This window comes from Petaurus breviceps, unplaced genomic scaffold (assembly GCF_028583685.1).
Source record: "Petaurus breviceps papuanus isolate PSGF00001 unplaced genomic scaffold, PetGlider_PUasm1.0 90865, whole genome shotgun sequence".
In the NCBI taxonomy this organism is placed as follows: domain Eukaryota; kingdom Metazoa; phylum Chordata; class Mammalia; order Diprotodontia; family Petauridae; genus Petaurus; species Petaurus breviceps.
In genome coordinates this window covers 3350101-3366414 of record NW_027187367.1, presented here as the reverse complement: position 1 = coordinate 3366414, position 16314 = coordinate 3350101, and the positions used below count along the sequence as shown (strand labels likewise).

The following is a 16314-nucleotide window of genomic DNA, read 5'->3' as shown; positions in this document are numbered from 1 at the left end:
GAAGAAATGTCTGGAAATAAACTATGCTTCTTTGGATGACAATGAGTTTCTTGTTCATGGAGGGCTTCAAGCAGAAATTGATCATTTGTTGTTCAACAAAATAGATGTAGTAGGTGCATTAAGTATCTTCTATGTGCCAGATGCTGTTCTAGGTGCTGGGACTACAGAGACAAAAATGAAATACTTCCTCCCTTCCATGACCTTACACTCTATTGTTTGGGTAAAGATTGTACTAAATGACCTATAAGGATCCTTCTAAGTTCAAAATCTACTTCTAGGACTCCAGTTATATTATGGAAAGGGATCAGAGAGCCAGGAGATCTGGGATCAAATCATAGTTCTCTCACCATCTGGGTGAACTTTGGTCTTAGTTTCCTTGGGCTCCTGACTAAAAAGGGCTCAGACTAGATGATCTCTAAGTTTCTGGTTCTAAATCTTAAGATCCTATTAATTATGCCCCTGTCATCAGGAATGCAGGAGGCTAAATCATCAGCAGAGTTTCCAGAAACACTCTGTGAGCTTTGTATCTGTTTGTTTACTAGCCTGTAGAGACTACCCCTTGGCACCTAATGGAGGTTGGTTTTCATTGAGAGAGCATGAATTGTCTTGCTTGAACTGTTGTGGGGTATGAGCAACCTCTTTGTGCTGGATCTATTAAAAAGGAAGAGTAACAATTGTAGTTGTCCTTTTTAAAAATATGTTTTGGTTTGTAAGAGTCAAAGAGAGCTGAACACAGAGCAGGGAGCGTCAGAGATGAGTGTACCTGGAACACTATGGGGGGAGAGAAGGGGGAGGATAAGAGGAGCTCCTGGGTAGCATTGTCCTCTTGGAGAGAAAACAAGCTTGTTCGAAGTGTTTGCAGAGCTGGAGAGTGATGAGGCACTAAATACGTGACATAGAGGAGCACAAGGTCTGGCCTTGGCTCTCTGGGTGGTTTGAACAGGCAGATCTGAGGGGAAAAAAAGTTTCTTGTCCAATAATCACAAGTTTGTTTTGTTTCCAGGAGAGATCAGACTCTCCTCATTGTGCCATAAAACCAGATGTCTGTGTAATGCAAGTAATTGCAGTAATGCAAGATTTATCAGAATGTCAAAGGAGTTGTCCCTTTAGCAGGTTTCCCTTATGAAAGGGGTGCAGGGCTTATTTGAAGGTTCATATAGGAGCTGTGGACCCTTTTACCTGTATGTGAAGGACCTAGACATGAGCCACATTTGAACCACATTTGGAGATTTTGCAGATGAAATCCTGGGCGGGAGCAACATGAGCCAAACATCTGTGATTTTGGAGGTGTTGTCTAAAAGATTGTACTGGTCCATGTAAGCCCATACTTTGGGGGACAGGGCGGCGTTTTATTTAGGGTAAAGAATATATGATGGTTATAAGATGGCATTATAGAAATGGCAAGTTCTAAGAGATCAGCTAGTCGATCCCCCTCATTTTATAGTTGATGAAACTGAAGCACAGAGTGGGGAAATGATTTCTCTTCTTCTTTTTCCCCATTATGTGACTCAGGATGTATCCCTTTCTAACACTCTACTTTTCCCCACCCTGCACACCCCCCCCTTGCCAGTACCACTAGGAATAACAATTTAGTTCAATAGACATGCAATAAGCTTTCATTCAATTCTACTACCACTGACATATAAAAGTTAGAAGGTTAATTTAGCTTCAGCATTGCAAATGAAACACTCTTGCAACAATTTCTATAAATCCAGAAATTTAAAATGAGCTGAAAAGGAAGGAAGTTGAAGTCTGCTCCATACTAGAGCCCAGTGAATGCAGGAGTCCAGGCAAACAGAACTGGGGAGATCATCTCCTTCAGGGTTTCAGAGTGAGTCGAGAGCCCTTTTTCCAAACAGCAAAGAAAGGAAAGATTTTGCCTGAGAAGGAGGCAGGAAATGTAAAGATTGTGGTCTGGGTCCCAGCATTAGAGAAAGTCACATGTCCCCCATTGTAGTCTAGAGTCACCAGAACCCTGTGGGGAATTTCACTCAATGGTAGATCGGTACCTGGGGAGGTGCTGGCCCAGCACTGGTGATAGGAGAAAATCACAGCCCAGACGCCTTCCTCAGTGCTCAGACCCATCTCCCCTTTCCTCTTCATGCCTTCTTGGGCCACACCCACAGTACAACCACCTCCATCGCCCAGCACCACCTCGATTTCCCAGGAATGTTTTCCTGAAGAGAAACCTTGAGTGCCCAATACAGCAGGTAGCTTGTCAAAACGCTGGGGATTCTCCGGTAGGTGTTGCTTCTGTCTGGTATATCTCACTGACTTTCTGTCCTCAGAAAGCATCAGGCTCCAGCTAGCAGTCTGGGGATCCAGAGTAATACCTCCTACAGAGAGAGCAGCAGAATATTAAAGCCTGATCTTAATCTAGGCCAATAATTTGCATTTTACTATCACAACATCTCTTGATATGTTCCCTTCTCTCCTTTGGACATGGCCACCAGCCTGGTGCAGGGCCTTAGCTCGCCTCAAGCCTGTACTGCTACAATAGCCTTCTGGGGTGGGTCTCTACCTCAACTCTCTCCCCACTCCAGTTCATCCTCTGCTCAGTTGCCAAACTGATACCCCTAAAATGCAAGTCTGACCATGTTACCTTCCTATTCAATCCTTTCCAATAGCCTTCTCCCTTTAACAGCCAGGATCAAATATCAAATCCCATGTTTGGCTTTTAAAGCCCTTCCTCACTGGGTCTATTCCTGTCTTTCCAGTCTTCTTATACCCCTCCACCCTACTATGTGCTCTGTGACCCCAGTTTCCTGGTTACACAAGATACTCACATCTTTTGACCTTGGGCCACTTTCGTTGACTGTCCCTTGTGTCTGGCACTCTCTCCCTTCTCATTTCCATCTCTTGCCTTCTCTGCCTTCCTTTAGTTCAGCTAATGTCCCACCTTCTACAAGATTTCCCCCAACTTCCTTAGCCTTGGTGCCTTATCCTATATATAACTTGTTTGTATATAGTTGTTGAAATGATGTCTCTCCAAGGCCTGTGAGCTCCTTGAGAGCAGACTATTTTTTACCTTTCTTGTATTCTCCAGTACTTAACACAGTGCCTGTCACATAGAAGGCACTTAATAAATGCTTCTTGACTTGATTTGACTTGATGGCAGAAGTGGTGATGTTATCAACAAAGGGCTTTAATAAGCTTTCAATCTTGGAGTTGAGCACTCCTTAGAAAAGGGCATGGAGGTTGGCAGTAAGAAGACTGAGTTCAGATCTAACCTCTGACTCTGCCCTATCATGGTTCAGTCACCTAACCTTGTTGAGTTCCAATGTCTTCATCAATAAAGTAGGTAATTACAGGGTTGTTGGGAGGAAGGCACTTTGTAAACTTCAAGTTCTATGTAAATGTGAACCATTATTATTATCTTTCTTATCTTACAGATGAGTTCACAGAGGCCCAGAGAGGGCAAGTTGCTTGCTTAAGGTCCCACAGTGAGTTAATGGCAGCATAGAATTATAGGACTTATATTTGGAAGAGATGATTGAGATCATCTAGGCCAACATCCCCTTCCTTCTCTTATTGTACAGTTTTTAAGGAAACTGAGGCCAAGAACTACAGGGTAAATCAATCAAAATGCATTTATTAGGTGTCTACTGTGTGTTAAGCACTTGCTCTGAAGTCAGAGGACCTGGGTTCAGATCCTGCCTCTGACATTATCTATGTGGCCTTGGGCAAAGCCCTTAACATCCCAAGGCCTGAGATGCCTCATCTGTAAAATGAAGAGGTGGACTGGATGACCTTTGAAAATTTCCCAATAGCTCTATATCTGTGATCCTATGGTAAAAGGACTTGCCCAAGGTCACATAGGTTATCAATAGCAGAACCAACACAGACAAAACTAGGTTTTCTGATTCTGAGTCCAGTGTTTTGCTTACTACATTATGCTGGTATCATTGACCAGAAGATAAAGGCAAAATTTGGTAGTGGTGGTGGGGGAATTGGCTGCAATTCAGATAATTAAGAATTTAAAGTAAGTTTGAGGTAACAAGCTTCACCCAATTCTTCCTTTCCACCCCATCACCTCCATATGTCTACCTGTGTTGGTCTCCAGATGAAGCAGCAAGTTTTCTGGGGAAGAGCAGAAATAGAGAGGTGAGATTGGATCCAGGCTAGTGCATTAGTCAGGGACCCCCTCTGTACTGAGGGCCTATTGTGGACAGAGCTCTTTCTGTCCTAAGCACTGTGGGGAAATCAAGCGGGATGAAAAGCTCTTGGTTTCATGGAAGAGAAATGGTCCTTCTCTTCAGGAAATTCCTAGTCTAATGAGGAGGGGGAAATCATGGTGAATAGAATTGGGAGGTTAGGAGATTATTGAATAAATAGAATGATTGTCATATAATAGGGTCAACTAGGGAAGGCTTTCTGGAAGAATGGAGTTTTAAACCAGGTTCTAAAGGCAGAGGGGGAAGGACTTGGTGGAGAGGAGAGGGTCCTGAATTCTCCCTTCCCCCAGAGTTGTGCAAATAGAATCTAGGAAAGGTACAGTTCCCTTATTCTTTACCTGAGAATTTCCCCATCATCTCTGGGAGAACACATATTTTTTGGTGGAGATCACGGATCCTTCTCACCAGGCCAGGAGAAATAGGTTCTGGACTGATATATGTCCCCTTCTCATACCTGCAGACACAGTTTACTAATAAATTATTTTTAAATCCACTGAAAGATAAGGGTGACACAACTCCTGGGTCTTTGTGCTGATTTTTCTTCTTCTTTTTCTTGTGTTTAAAAAGAGTATTAGTTAAATAGAATGGTTCTCTGGGAAGGAGGGGAGGAAGGATACTGGGGAAAACTGATAATTTAAAAACAAAATACATCAATAAAAACTTATTAAGAATAAAGCTAAATAAAATATAAAGTGGAAAATGGGAGAGTTCCTGTAGGCTTGGAGAAGGGAAAATGTGTCAGTTTTCAAAAGAGCAGAGAGAACAGAGTATGCATAGCCTATAAAGCAAGTTTGATTTAAGGCTTCATTTCAGGCAAGATGATTGTTGAGCATCAAGAAAAGAATGATTCATTACAAAGAGTTTGCATGACTTTGCCCAAAACAGATTAACCTAGGTCTAACATTATTTTTTTTTACAGGAATATTAATCTACTAATTCAAGAGAGTGTTGTAGATATAGTTTACTTAGACTGTGGCAAAGCATTTGATAATCACTTATTTTAATCTTGTGGGGAAAATGTGGGCTAAATAATTAGATTGCTTTGGAACTGGTTGAATGGCTAGACCCAAAAGTAGTCATCAGTGGTTTGATGTCAACATAAGACTACAAAAGGAAGTAGACGTGTAGATAAAGGAAACAAAGTTGCAAAGAGAACCTGTTCTAAACCAAGTATATACATATAGAAGAGTGAGGTATTGGAGGCAACGCAGTTTTGGGGATGTTGGGAAATCAGTTCTTAATGATGTCTAAAAGAGAGGAGGCTTGCAAAAAGTTTCCAATGATTTCAGACCTTATTATTACCAAAATGATGAACTAGATTATATTAATAACTACTGGCCTACTTTCTTATTTCTACAAAATTTTTATGAGAATATCATACATAGGCATTGAGGGCATCCTTGATAAAATATGAGAAACAAGCAAGCAGGTTTTTGCAAATGAAATTTATAGGATCATAGTTTTAGAGCTGGAAGGGGCCTTAGAGATTTCTTTTTTTTGTTTTTGTTTTTTGGAGGGCAATTGGGGTTAAGTGACTTGCCCAAAGGTTACATGGTTAGGTTTTATTTTTTGTAATGCTAAGTGTCTGAGGTCGGATTTGAACTCATGTCCTACTGACTCCAGGGGCGGTACTCTATTCACTGCACCACCTAGCCTCCCCGGGCCTTAGAGATTTCATTGAGCCTAACCCTTTCGTTTACAGATGAGGAAACTGAATCCCAGAAAACATTAGTAACTTGCCAAAGGTGACCCAGGTAATAAGTGACAGAACTGGGATTTAAATCCAGGCCATTTTCTTCCAAATCCATCACCCTTTCTAGTATATCATACTGTCACTCTACAGTAAACCGTACCTTTGCAGTCACATAATTGAAAGGCATAGCAAACACAAGATCTCACCTTGTTTATTGGTAGTTTACTAATATAATTATTTTACTTTATTGAGGACAATGGCACCTTAAAAACTTTCTTCTCCAATAAGCATTTCCAATGCTTGTAATATGTCCCTCCTTGAAAGATGTAACAGCAGAGACAACTTTATTCAGAGTTCTTCTATTATTGATGTCAAGTGAGGCATGAAATGGACAGACATACGCTTGCTAAAGATTTTTTTCATTCTTGTGACATATGCACAATCTAAATCAGAAAGGGCTTCCATACAGATAGTGAGTTTCTCTGGATCTTCCTACTTGCATGTGATACTGAGGCATCTCCTACATGAATGCTCAAAAGAGTCCTTTATAACTATCTACACTAAAAGAACCAAGTGGATGAAAAATGCCTGTTGTGCAGAGTGTATGACATAAGATTGGATGAAAAACCCATCCACTAGTATGTAGGTTTAAGAAAGACACTAAACATTAACAATGAGCCAGGACCCAGAGTTGGATAGGAAGAGGACGAGAGCAACTTGGATTGCCTATGGGAAATTGTGCAATGATTTTAATGACCTCAAGCTTCTCTCTGTAATAAAGGAATGTCTTTTTAAAAATAACATTATTATCCCAGTGCTGCTCTGAGTCATGGAATACTACAGTCTTTGAAGAATTAAAGTTGAAAGTCACCTCATTAGAAATACTTGGTGGGTGTGAATGGGCTGCAACGTATTACCAGTTCGGAATTGTTGGAGGGAAGTGGCATAAAGAAAGTCATCAGAGAGACACATGACTGGAAAAGAAGGTTGGGCAGTTATATGGTAAGAGCAAGTGCTATCCAATATACCACTCATGATCCAGTAGTATCCACACAATATCAAGAGAACTCAAGGGAGACTCTTAGATGGATCCCATGTGAAGATTTTATGGCAGGCTTGATAAAAATTTGCATCATTAAGCCTACTTGATTCAAGGCACTGTTATAGGAACTGGTGATATAAATCTAAAAATGAGGCAGTCCTTGCCCTCAGGGAGCATATATTCTATTAGGAAGATACAACACATGTCAAAACTGGTGGTGGCTAAGAAGGGAGTCTAGGCAGTCATAGAGACTGTGAGTATAGAACCACAGGGGAAATTGTCAAGCCATTTCTGAGAGTTGCACAGGATTAGAAGGTATGTATATACCATTAGTGAGAACACCCAAACTGATGATATCACAGACCCATTGAGATATCGATAAGTCAGCATAATGGGAGATCTCCATTAGAGTACCCCTGGGGACCTATGGTTGACCTTATACCATGGGGATTCTAAGACCAGTGTTATTTCAAGATCAGGGGTGAATGGGGTGGTCTAAGTGATGGCTTTAGGCCTGTCTCACCTCTGTTGTCATTTCCTACTGTTGGCTGAGAAAATATAGTGCGATTCAATGGCCTAAATAATATTGAAAAGACATCCTTTACTGTCCTTTGGGTAAGAAAGTATGTGGATGGGGTGGGGATGGTATGGAGAGGTAGGGAGCTGGAGGGAGATAAAATGGGTGTGGATGAGAATCTATAGAGATAAACATCCCAACTTACAAAGGCCTATTTATGAGATTCCTGTATATGTGAATAGCTGGTTTATTGTGCTGCTAGTCACTGCTCCCCAAGCTCATCTTAATGAGTGCCTTATATGGGCACGAGTCTTTCTAAGCACAGTAGGAAGATCTAGAGGGAGGAAAAACTAGAATTCCTACTCTACTGTGGAAATGGGGATCTGGGGAGAAATTGGAGTGGCTGGTTTGATTCCCGATTAGGTGGAACAAGTCAGGAAAGGCTTCTTAAAGGACACCTTGGAAAACTGAGGTGGGTTTTCTACAGATCCTCAGAGACTAGATAGTCATTAAGTCCTATGTACTTTAGGATCCATACTGAAAGAATTGGACCTATTTCCAATTTAGCTTGTATATAGTTTGTTTGGAATACTGAATACTAGTTGGTCACTTAGGAAGACTGTGTGTGTGTGTGAGTTTGCCACAAGGGTATTTGGCATTATAACTGTGTGTCACTGTAGGGGTGTGCATGTTTATACAGAATATGTGAGACAGCATTTGTATGTCAGTGGGCTTGAGACTTCATGGGACTGGCTCAGGGTAGGGGTGTATATGTAGAAGACAATACATGTGCTCTTGAAGGCAGAGACTTTCTTTTACCCTTTTTTTTTTTTTTGTATCCTCAATACTTAGCAAAGTGCCTGACACAAAACAGATGCTCAGTAAATGTTATTGATGGAAAACAGCCATTTTGTACCAGAAAGAAGAGTGAATTTGTGAGCTTTTTTGTTTGGGGATAAACTGGGATCTCACTACTTACTTCTGGTTGACCCTGGGCAAGTCACATATGCTTTCTGTGATTCAGTCTCCTCATTTCACATGTTGTTTGGGGCTCTAATGAAATAACATGTTATACTATGTGTTATGAATGGTTCATGTTGCTAAAGGGAAAGGCACTTTCACTTCACTTACCTATGAAGTAAAGAAAAAGGGGAGGGAGATGAGTTCTGGTGTTCCAAAGTTCCTCTTGTTCTGTCTACCACAGAGAGATTTCCTCTACAGAAACAACTGCATACATGGGAATTAGATCTCTGGGGAAGCCCACAAGAGTCTGATTGTAGGTTTAAAAAATCGTTTTTGAGCAGATTTATGATTTTGATGGCATAGAGAACTCCTGGTGAGGAAATATCCTTTACCAGTGCAGATCACCATCTGCTCACAAATTAGAGCATCAGTAGCCTGGTATGCTAAAAGATTAAGTAAATTGGCCAGGGTCATGCAGTCAATATATTCCAGAAGCATTACTTGCTTGAACTGAGGTCTTCCTGACTCATGGCTGGTTCTCCGTCCTTGCTGCCACTCTTTTTTGTGGCTTAATTATTGTACTAGTAATAATATGGTGAAGTGCAGAGATGTCAAACTCAGCCCACACACCTGCCAAACCAGTTTAAAATACAATTGTTTAACAAAATAAATAAAAATATAATACAGTGTAATGCTAATTTATGGTTTTCTAAATCAATATGTGGCCTGCAGGAATCCATTTTTGAGTTTGACACCACTGATATAATGGATAGGGTACTGGACTCAGAGTCAGCGAGACCTGGGTTCAAATTCTGCTTCACTCATTTGCTGTGTGACTCTAGGCAAGCCAGTTTACCTCACTCTACCTCATTTTCTTCAGCTTTAAAATGAAGGAGTTGTATGACTCAGTGTCCTTTAATATTCCTTTCAACTCTCAGCACACGACCATATTACTTCTTTGGATTGTCCTGGAAACCTAACCACCATAGATAACATTGTTTCTATAGGGAAATGTGTTTGAATGCCAAACAACAGACTTTGTAATACAACTAGTTGGTCAATTAGGAAGACTCTGTGTGTGTGTGTGTGTGTGTATTAGTTTGCCACAATGTTTGTCACTGTAGGGGTGCACATGTGTAGAAAAGAATGCGTGAGACAATATATGCATGTTAATGGCCTTGAGACTTTATGAGATTATGCCAGTGCAGGGGTATATGTGTGGAAGACAATATGTGTGTTTTGAGACCCTGCTTGATTTGAATTCAGGAGACCTGGGTCCTAATCTTAGCTTGGACACAAATATTGCGATATGAAGGATGTTTTGCAGAGTCCCCTACAAATGTTAGGCAGTCACATACCTGCTTTGAACTTAATTAGAAATATTTTTCTCGTTTATAAAATGGGGATGACAATACTTGTATTACCTACCTCACAAAGTTGTTTGTGATGAACCCCCTTTTTAAACTTTAAAATGCTATATAAATATGTTCTATGACTATGACAATGTCAGTTTGTCAGTCTGTCTGTGTGGATGCTAGTACAAGTTTGTATTTATGCAAGGCTCAGTGCTAGGTATGAAGGAAGTAGGGCTGAGGAAGGAGAACTTACCTGTTCAGGGTCATTCTGACATCCTACAAAAAAAATAAAATAAGAAAGAGCTCAGTGTCCTTCCTCCTCAGGAGCTCCCATTCACCTTAAATATTGTCTATTCTCTTCTTCCAAATCCACCTGCAAATCCTCTTCTTCAGGGAAACATAAAATCATAGAATCTGGGAAGTGAAAGGGACTTTAGATATCATATAAACAAATTTCCTCATTTTACAAGAGAGAATATTGAAGTCCAGATTAGGTGAAATTCACTTTCAGATCACGCTGAAAGTGAATGACAAAGCAAGGACTAAAGCTGGCATTTGGTCTAGTAAAGGGTATGTTGGAGTTAGTTTGGACCAGCATCTGGGAGCCAATTGTTAGAGTTTTAGCGTGAGCATTTGCACTCTGGAAACTGGCAAACATCAAAAATCATAACTTAATTTATTGTCTTGTTGATTGTCTAGACTTAAGAAAATGATGGAGAAAGTGTTAATATTGCAGATTAAACTTTAAAGTATGTCAAGCAGACTCTTTTTTTCCCTGGAGACCCTGACCTTTCCACTATAACATATTGCCTCTTCCTAATTTAATACCACCCTTCTGTTTTTTTTTTGAGGGAGGAAGGCAAGGCAATTAGGGTTAAGTGACTTGCCCAAGGTTACTTACACTAGTAAGTGTGTCAAGTGTCTGAGGCTAGATTTGAACTCAGGTCTTCCTGACTTCAGGACCAGTGCTTTATTCACTGAGCCACCTACCTACCCCAATACCACCCTTCTTTATGTCCATTTATTCTTTTGTACTTGTTTCATGTTTCCTGTGTTTTATACATATTTCTTAGGAGTGTGTGTCATGCCTTCATCAATCTAGGAATTCCCTGAAGGCAGGAACAAGTTATTAGGACATCAAGTCATATATTTAGAGCTGGAAGGGACCAGAAGGAACATTGAATTCAATTCCTTTTAATAGATGAAGAAACTGAGGCACAGAGAGGTTAAATTACTTCCTCCAAATCACACAACTAATAAGTGTCTGAGGCAGAATTCAAATTGAGATCTCCCAGGCTCCAAGTCCAGTGTTCTATCCATATACATGGATAGATATCCATATCCATGGATCTTCCACTAACTTAATGTGTGACCTTCTTAATCTAGTCCTCAATTTTATTCTCTGTAAAATAAGAACTCTAGACTAATTGATCTAGGAGGTCCCGTTTCTGATGATTATTTCCTTCCTACCAGCAATTCCTTCATCACCTAAGATGAGGTCCAAGATTCGATATACTTAGGGAAGGCTCTGTCCAAAGTGCTGATAGATGGACTCATCCACATTCTTATTTATGTGGATGAGGGGAAGTATTGCTTACCTTTAGGAGCTCATTTGCTGGCTGTTGGCACTTCCCCTCTAACTCCTTTATATGAGCATCAAGCTGGGCAGTCTCTTCAGAGATCATGGCAATGTAATGATCTCTCTCTTTCCAGATCTCTTTTTCTAGTTTCCCCAGCTGATCCAGGAGAAGGCGCTGTTGCCCCTCAAGTACTTGCTGCAACTGTTCAAATGCCTCTTCCACCTGCTGCTTCTTCGATTCAATCTGGGTCTGCAGTGAAAAGACAGGGAATGGGGAGGGAGGCATGTAGTTGGGAAAAGCATTGAGGGGAGTCACTCTATGTCCCAGAAAGTTTCATTTTTGGAAGTGGAAGAGAATGATATAAGGTAACTATTTCCAAGACTGATTCTCCAAAGCACTAATGTACCTGTGACTCCAAGAAGCTGTAGCATGCACAGCAGCCACACCCTGGTAAAACTGTCTTAGCAGATGGGCTAAACCAGATTGAGGGTAATCAACAGGCCTCAGACCTGTCGGTGAAGTAGGGGGCTGTCTACCCCAAGCATGGGGAGACTTCCCCTGGTGGAACAGGACGATGAGAACAATTTGTTTCAACAGCCATGAAGGCAGCTGAAGCAGGCTTTGTGGAGCACTTAGAGCTTGGTCAGACATTGAAGATGGCAAGGTCACCCACTGCATCCTGGGCCATCACCAGTCATCTTAATTTTTGTCCTGCAACTGGACTTTGATGACTGTGGAAGAGAGAGTGAGGTCAAAAACTTTGTACAACTTTTCCTCGCTTAAATCTGATTCACACACAAGTCAAGACATTACCCATGATGTCATTGGTCCTCTTTGTAAAAGAAGGATGAACAGTCAAGTGTGTGTACTGGAACAGTAGGGTATACTTAAGTTAGATCCCAGGAAGGACTAACTAATTAATGGTCAGAGATTGGCATCATATGCTCATCTACTCTAGAAATCTTTAAAGACTCTTAATAACGTCCCTTTGTAATTTTAATGGTCCTTTTGAATTTTTAATGCTTTTATATATATAATCTGTTAATGTCCTTATAGCACCTTTGTGTGATATGCTGGGATGATTTTCTCCATTTCACAGTTGAGGAAACTGAAGTCAAATGATTTACCCAAAAGCATAGTTACAGACAAACTGTTACAAGGAGAAGGGAACAAATATTTATTAAATCCCTACGGTGGGCCAGGCACTGTACTGAGTGCTTTACAGATATGATCTCATTTGGTCCTCACACCAACTCTGTGAAGTAAGTCCTACTATTTTCTGTTTTACAGATGGGAAAATGGAGGCAGACAGAGGTTAAACAACTTTCCCGGGTCACACAACTACTAAGTGTCTGAGATTAGATTTGAATTCAAGTCTTCTTGACTCCAGGTCCAGTGTTTTATCCACTGCATGACTTAAGTGATAGTGACAGAGAAGGCCAATTGCCCTTAAAGATAGATGAAGTAGGTGGCTACCTCTATGCTGCAATATGAAGATTGCTTAGTAGGATCTCTTGTGCCAAAGAATTTTCCCTCAATCCCAGAAACTTTTATACCTGATATTCTATGGTAAGTGGATAATTTCTTATAGTTTGGAAGCCTCTCCAAGTATTAAAAAAAAATCTTTCAATCTTTGAACAACCCACAGGGTTTAGACATGATTTAAGGAATGAAAGAAATTCTTTGTGGAAAGTACCTCTGACAATGCAAATCAGCCCCTCATCTGCAACTTACATGTCATCTTAATGACTATAGCTAATATTTATTTAGCACTTACTGTGTGCAAAGTACTTAAACATTATCTCATTTGATCCTCACAACAACCCTGGAAGGTAGGTGCTATTTTCTCCTTTTTACAGTTGAGGAAACTAAGGCATACAGCTAATCTGAGGCTGAATTTGAACTCAGGTCTTCCTGAATCCATGCACAGCACTTGATCCACTGTACCACTTAGCTTCATGGAGTACAGAAATGTACAGAGATGCTTGGAGTGCAGAACAGTTATTTGTCCATGGTCATACAGCTAGTATGTATCAGAAGCAGAACTTAAATCCAGAACTTGCTGATGGTAAGGTTAGCTGTCTATCGACTACACCTGTCAAAAGTCCCTTATTAGACTACTAATAGCCTAATATATAGACAGCAGAGAACAGAGGCCCAAATGACTAAAAATGTAGAGCTCAGAAGGGTAGGTATCATCTGCATTTTACAAATGAGGAAAAAGAAGCTGAGAGAGATTGAGTGACTGACCTAGGGTCAACAAGTAACAACTATCAGAGTTGGGATTTGAACCCAGGTGCCTTGATTCCAAATCCGCTTACTGATATTCAGACTTCCTGAATATAATCCCAGAGACCTTTGCACTAGACTACTTTTCTAGGATGACATTTCCCTGGCCTCTTGCCTCTCATCTAAATAAATTGTTTTAGTTAGATTATTGGATTTAAAATCAGGAGACCTGGGTTTGAATCTCAAATCTGTTACTCATTAAATTTGTGGCCTTGGATAAATCACTCTCCCTCTCTAGGCCTCCATTTCCTCCTACATAAAATGAAGACCAGATGGTCTCTGAATTCCTTCCTAGCCCCAAGTGCTATCTATGATCCTGTCACTCAGGACATCACTTTCCTTTTCTGTAAAATGAGGGTTAGACCAGATGATCATAAATATCCCTTCTAGTTCAAATCCTAATTTTAAGGGGAAAAGGAATTTGTGGGAAAGCCAGGCAATGTTTTTGAACATAAGGCTAGGACAATGGAAATGATCAATTTTTAGCTGCCCTGCCACCCTCCCCTCCCCTTAAGTGTTATAACAATAATAATAGTTGGCATTTATATAATGTTTTAAAATTTGTGAAGCACATAATATGCAGCCTATCATTTGAGCTTTACAACATCCCTGTGAGGTAGTTATTATTCCCATTTTACAAATGAGGAAAATGAAGTTTGGAGAAATTAAGTGATTTGCCTATACCTAATAAGAGGCAGAGATAGGATCTGAAGGTCATCTTGACTTCAGAACTAGTACACTATGAGAAAACAGGCTTCCCTAAAGTTTGTGAGGGCAGTCTCCAAGAGGAACAGCTGGCTGGCAATGCTTCCTTACCAGTAGCACCTGGAGCTTCTGGTCTTCCCGACATTTCATGCCCTCCATTTCTTCTTTCTCTACTCGAAGGACCTCTAATCTACTTCGGAGTCGTTCCTGATGGAAGAGAGGGGTTCTTGAATTAGTGAGAACTCTCCTGTATCTGAGAGATAGGTGTAGTGAGATAATCTCAAAGGAAATGAAAATTTTTAGAAGACCTGGGGTCAAGTGTGATGTCTGCCACCTATTACTCTGTGACCTTGTGTAAGATACTTTCTCTGTACTTCAGTTTTCCCATCTGCAAAATGAGGGGGCTGAACTCATCTCTAAGATTCCTTCTGACTTTAACTTTTATGAATCTATGAACTCCTTTCCCCCAAATAAGTGTAGCCATTTCAAGTTATTCTCAGAACTGTCCAGGGGCATTATAAAATCATCAATCAAAGAGCTGGGACCTTGAGATGTTCTCTCAATCAAATTGGATGATTTATTCATTTATTTACATAGGTTTTTTTTTCCCCTCAGTCATTTGGTTTCTTTCCTCCCTTCTTTCCACCCCACACCCACCCCCTTCTCACTCTTTTTCCCTCTAGGAAATTTGTATTCTAAAGAAGGATCTCTAAATTCTTCCTTCAAGGTACCATACCAGAAGTTAGAATTGTGGTTCCCCTATTTGATTGGGAGTTTCCTATGAGAGGGGAGTGTCTGCCCCTATTTTCTCTACTATATCTTGCCTCTCTCATCTGACTGGGGGCTCTTTCAGCCTGGGGAAAGTGTCCCTTTCCTCTGGATTCCTTCAAATACCTGTACCCAGGACAAGACTCTACCCTGCCTCACTGACTGTGAAAATGGGGGCCTCTGGGGTAGAACTAAGATTATCAAACCACCCGTACCCCACCGGGGATAATAGAGAGCTTCCTACCCTGTAGGGTTGAGTGGCTTCATCCAGGAGTACCACAGCATGAGCCTGGTGATCGGAACTCTCCCGGCAGAGCACACAAAGGAACTCCCCATCATTCTCACAGAAGAAGTAAATTTTCTCACCGTGCTCATCACAGTGAGTGTCTCCTATTTGGCCCAGGATCTTAATGTTCTCTGTGGCCCAGCCCCGGGGCTGGAGGACCTCTGGCTGCCTCTTCTCCTTGCAGATTGGACACAGCCTAGAGGGATGAGCACCCATTGGTAAGGGTGATGTGAGGCAGGATCGGCAGAAGATATGTCCACAAGAGGAAGCTACTGGGTCCTCAGGGAGGCCAGTACAGATGGGGCAGTACGCCCCATTATGGACTCTCTGCAGGGAGGGGGTTGAAGGCATCACGGTGTATCCCAGCTTGAGCTCCTCTGGGGCTCTGCGACCTTTTCTGCAAACTCCCTCTCCCCTCAATTGACCTTTAATAAGTCAGTGAAGGAAAGGAATAGGAAGAGGCCTGATCCTCTGTTTCTCCATCTGTAAAATGAGGGGGTTGGTTCAGAGATGATATTTAAGGCACCTTCCAGCTCTAAGTCCTATGATCCTACAGATATCCGGAAAGAAAACTAACTCTGCTTCCACCCTTCCCTATACCCCCAGCCTCCAACAGTCAGCTGAGAAAGTTCAAACTCCAGGGAATCAATTTTTCTTTACCCAGCATTCCCCAGGTTCCAGAACTGAAAGCCTTTGCCAAGTGAGTCAAACTCTTATTAAGGTTTTATTGTAAGGTCTTCCTGAGGGATGGGGAGGGGAAGGTGATGAGAGATGCAAGGGAGACGTAGTTTTCTGGAATGCCTCACCTTGGCTGGTGTGTGTGTTGGGTGGGGGGTGGGGGCGAGGTACGGCAGGGGAGGAGATCTAAGGGAAGACAGGAAAAGGGAGGAGAGACTTTTTGTTAAATAAACTGGTGAGAGGCCATAAACCTAAGGCAGCAG

General features: G+C 41.3%; 1 protein-coding gene across 1 annotated transcript; it reads right to left on the bottom strand.

Moving 5' to 3' along the window:
• Positions 1-1359: 1359 nt before the first annotated feature.
• Positions 1360-15995, bottom strand: TRIM15 (tripartite motif containing 15). Its single transcript, XM_069073138.1, has 7 exons — positions 15332-15995; positions 14431-14526; positions 11344-11574; positions 9999-10021; positions 4514-4629; positions 4048-4080; positions 1360-2336 (listed from the first exon to the last, which is right to left on the bottom strand). The coding sequence occupies exons 1-7, from the start codon at positions 15722-15724 to the stop codon at positions 1819-1821; spliced, it is 1410 nt and encodes a 469-aa protein (XP_068929239.1). The 5' UTR covers positions 15725-15995; the 3' UTR covers positions 1360-1818.
• Positions 15996-16314: the final 319 nt, after the last annotated feature.

Bases quoted from the DNA above. Each gene is read 5' to 3' on its own strand.
- TRIM15 (XM_069073138.1), bottom strand. From the start codon at position 15,724: ATGCCTTCAACCCCCTCCCTGCAGAGAGTCCATAATGGGGCGTACTGC. The intron at 14,527-15,331 runs GTAGGAAGCTCT...CTCTTCCATCAG, and splicing joins AAGCCACTCAACCCTACAGG to GAACGACTCCGAAGTAGATT. The intron at 2,337-4,047 runs GTAGACATATGG...CTCTCTCTGTAG, and splicing joins TCATCTGGAGACCAACACAG to GAGGTATTACTCTGGATCCC.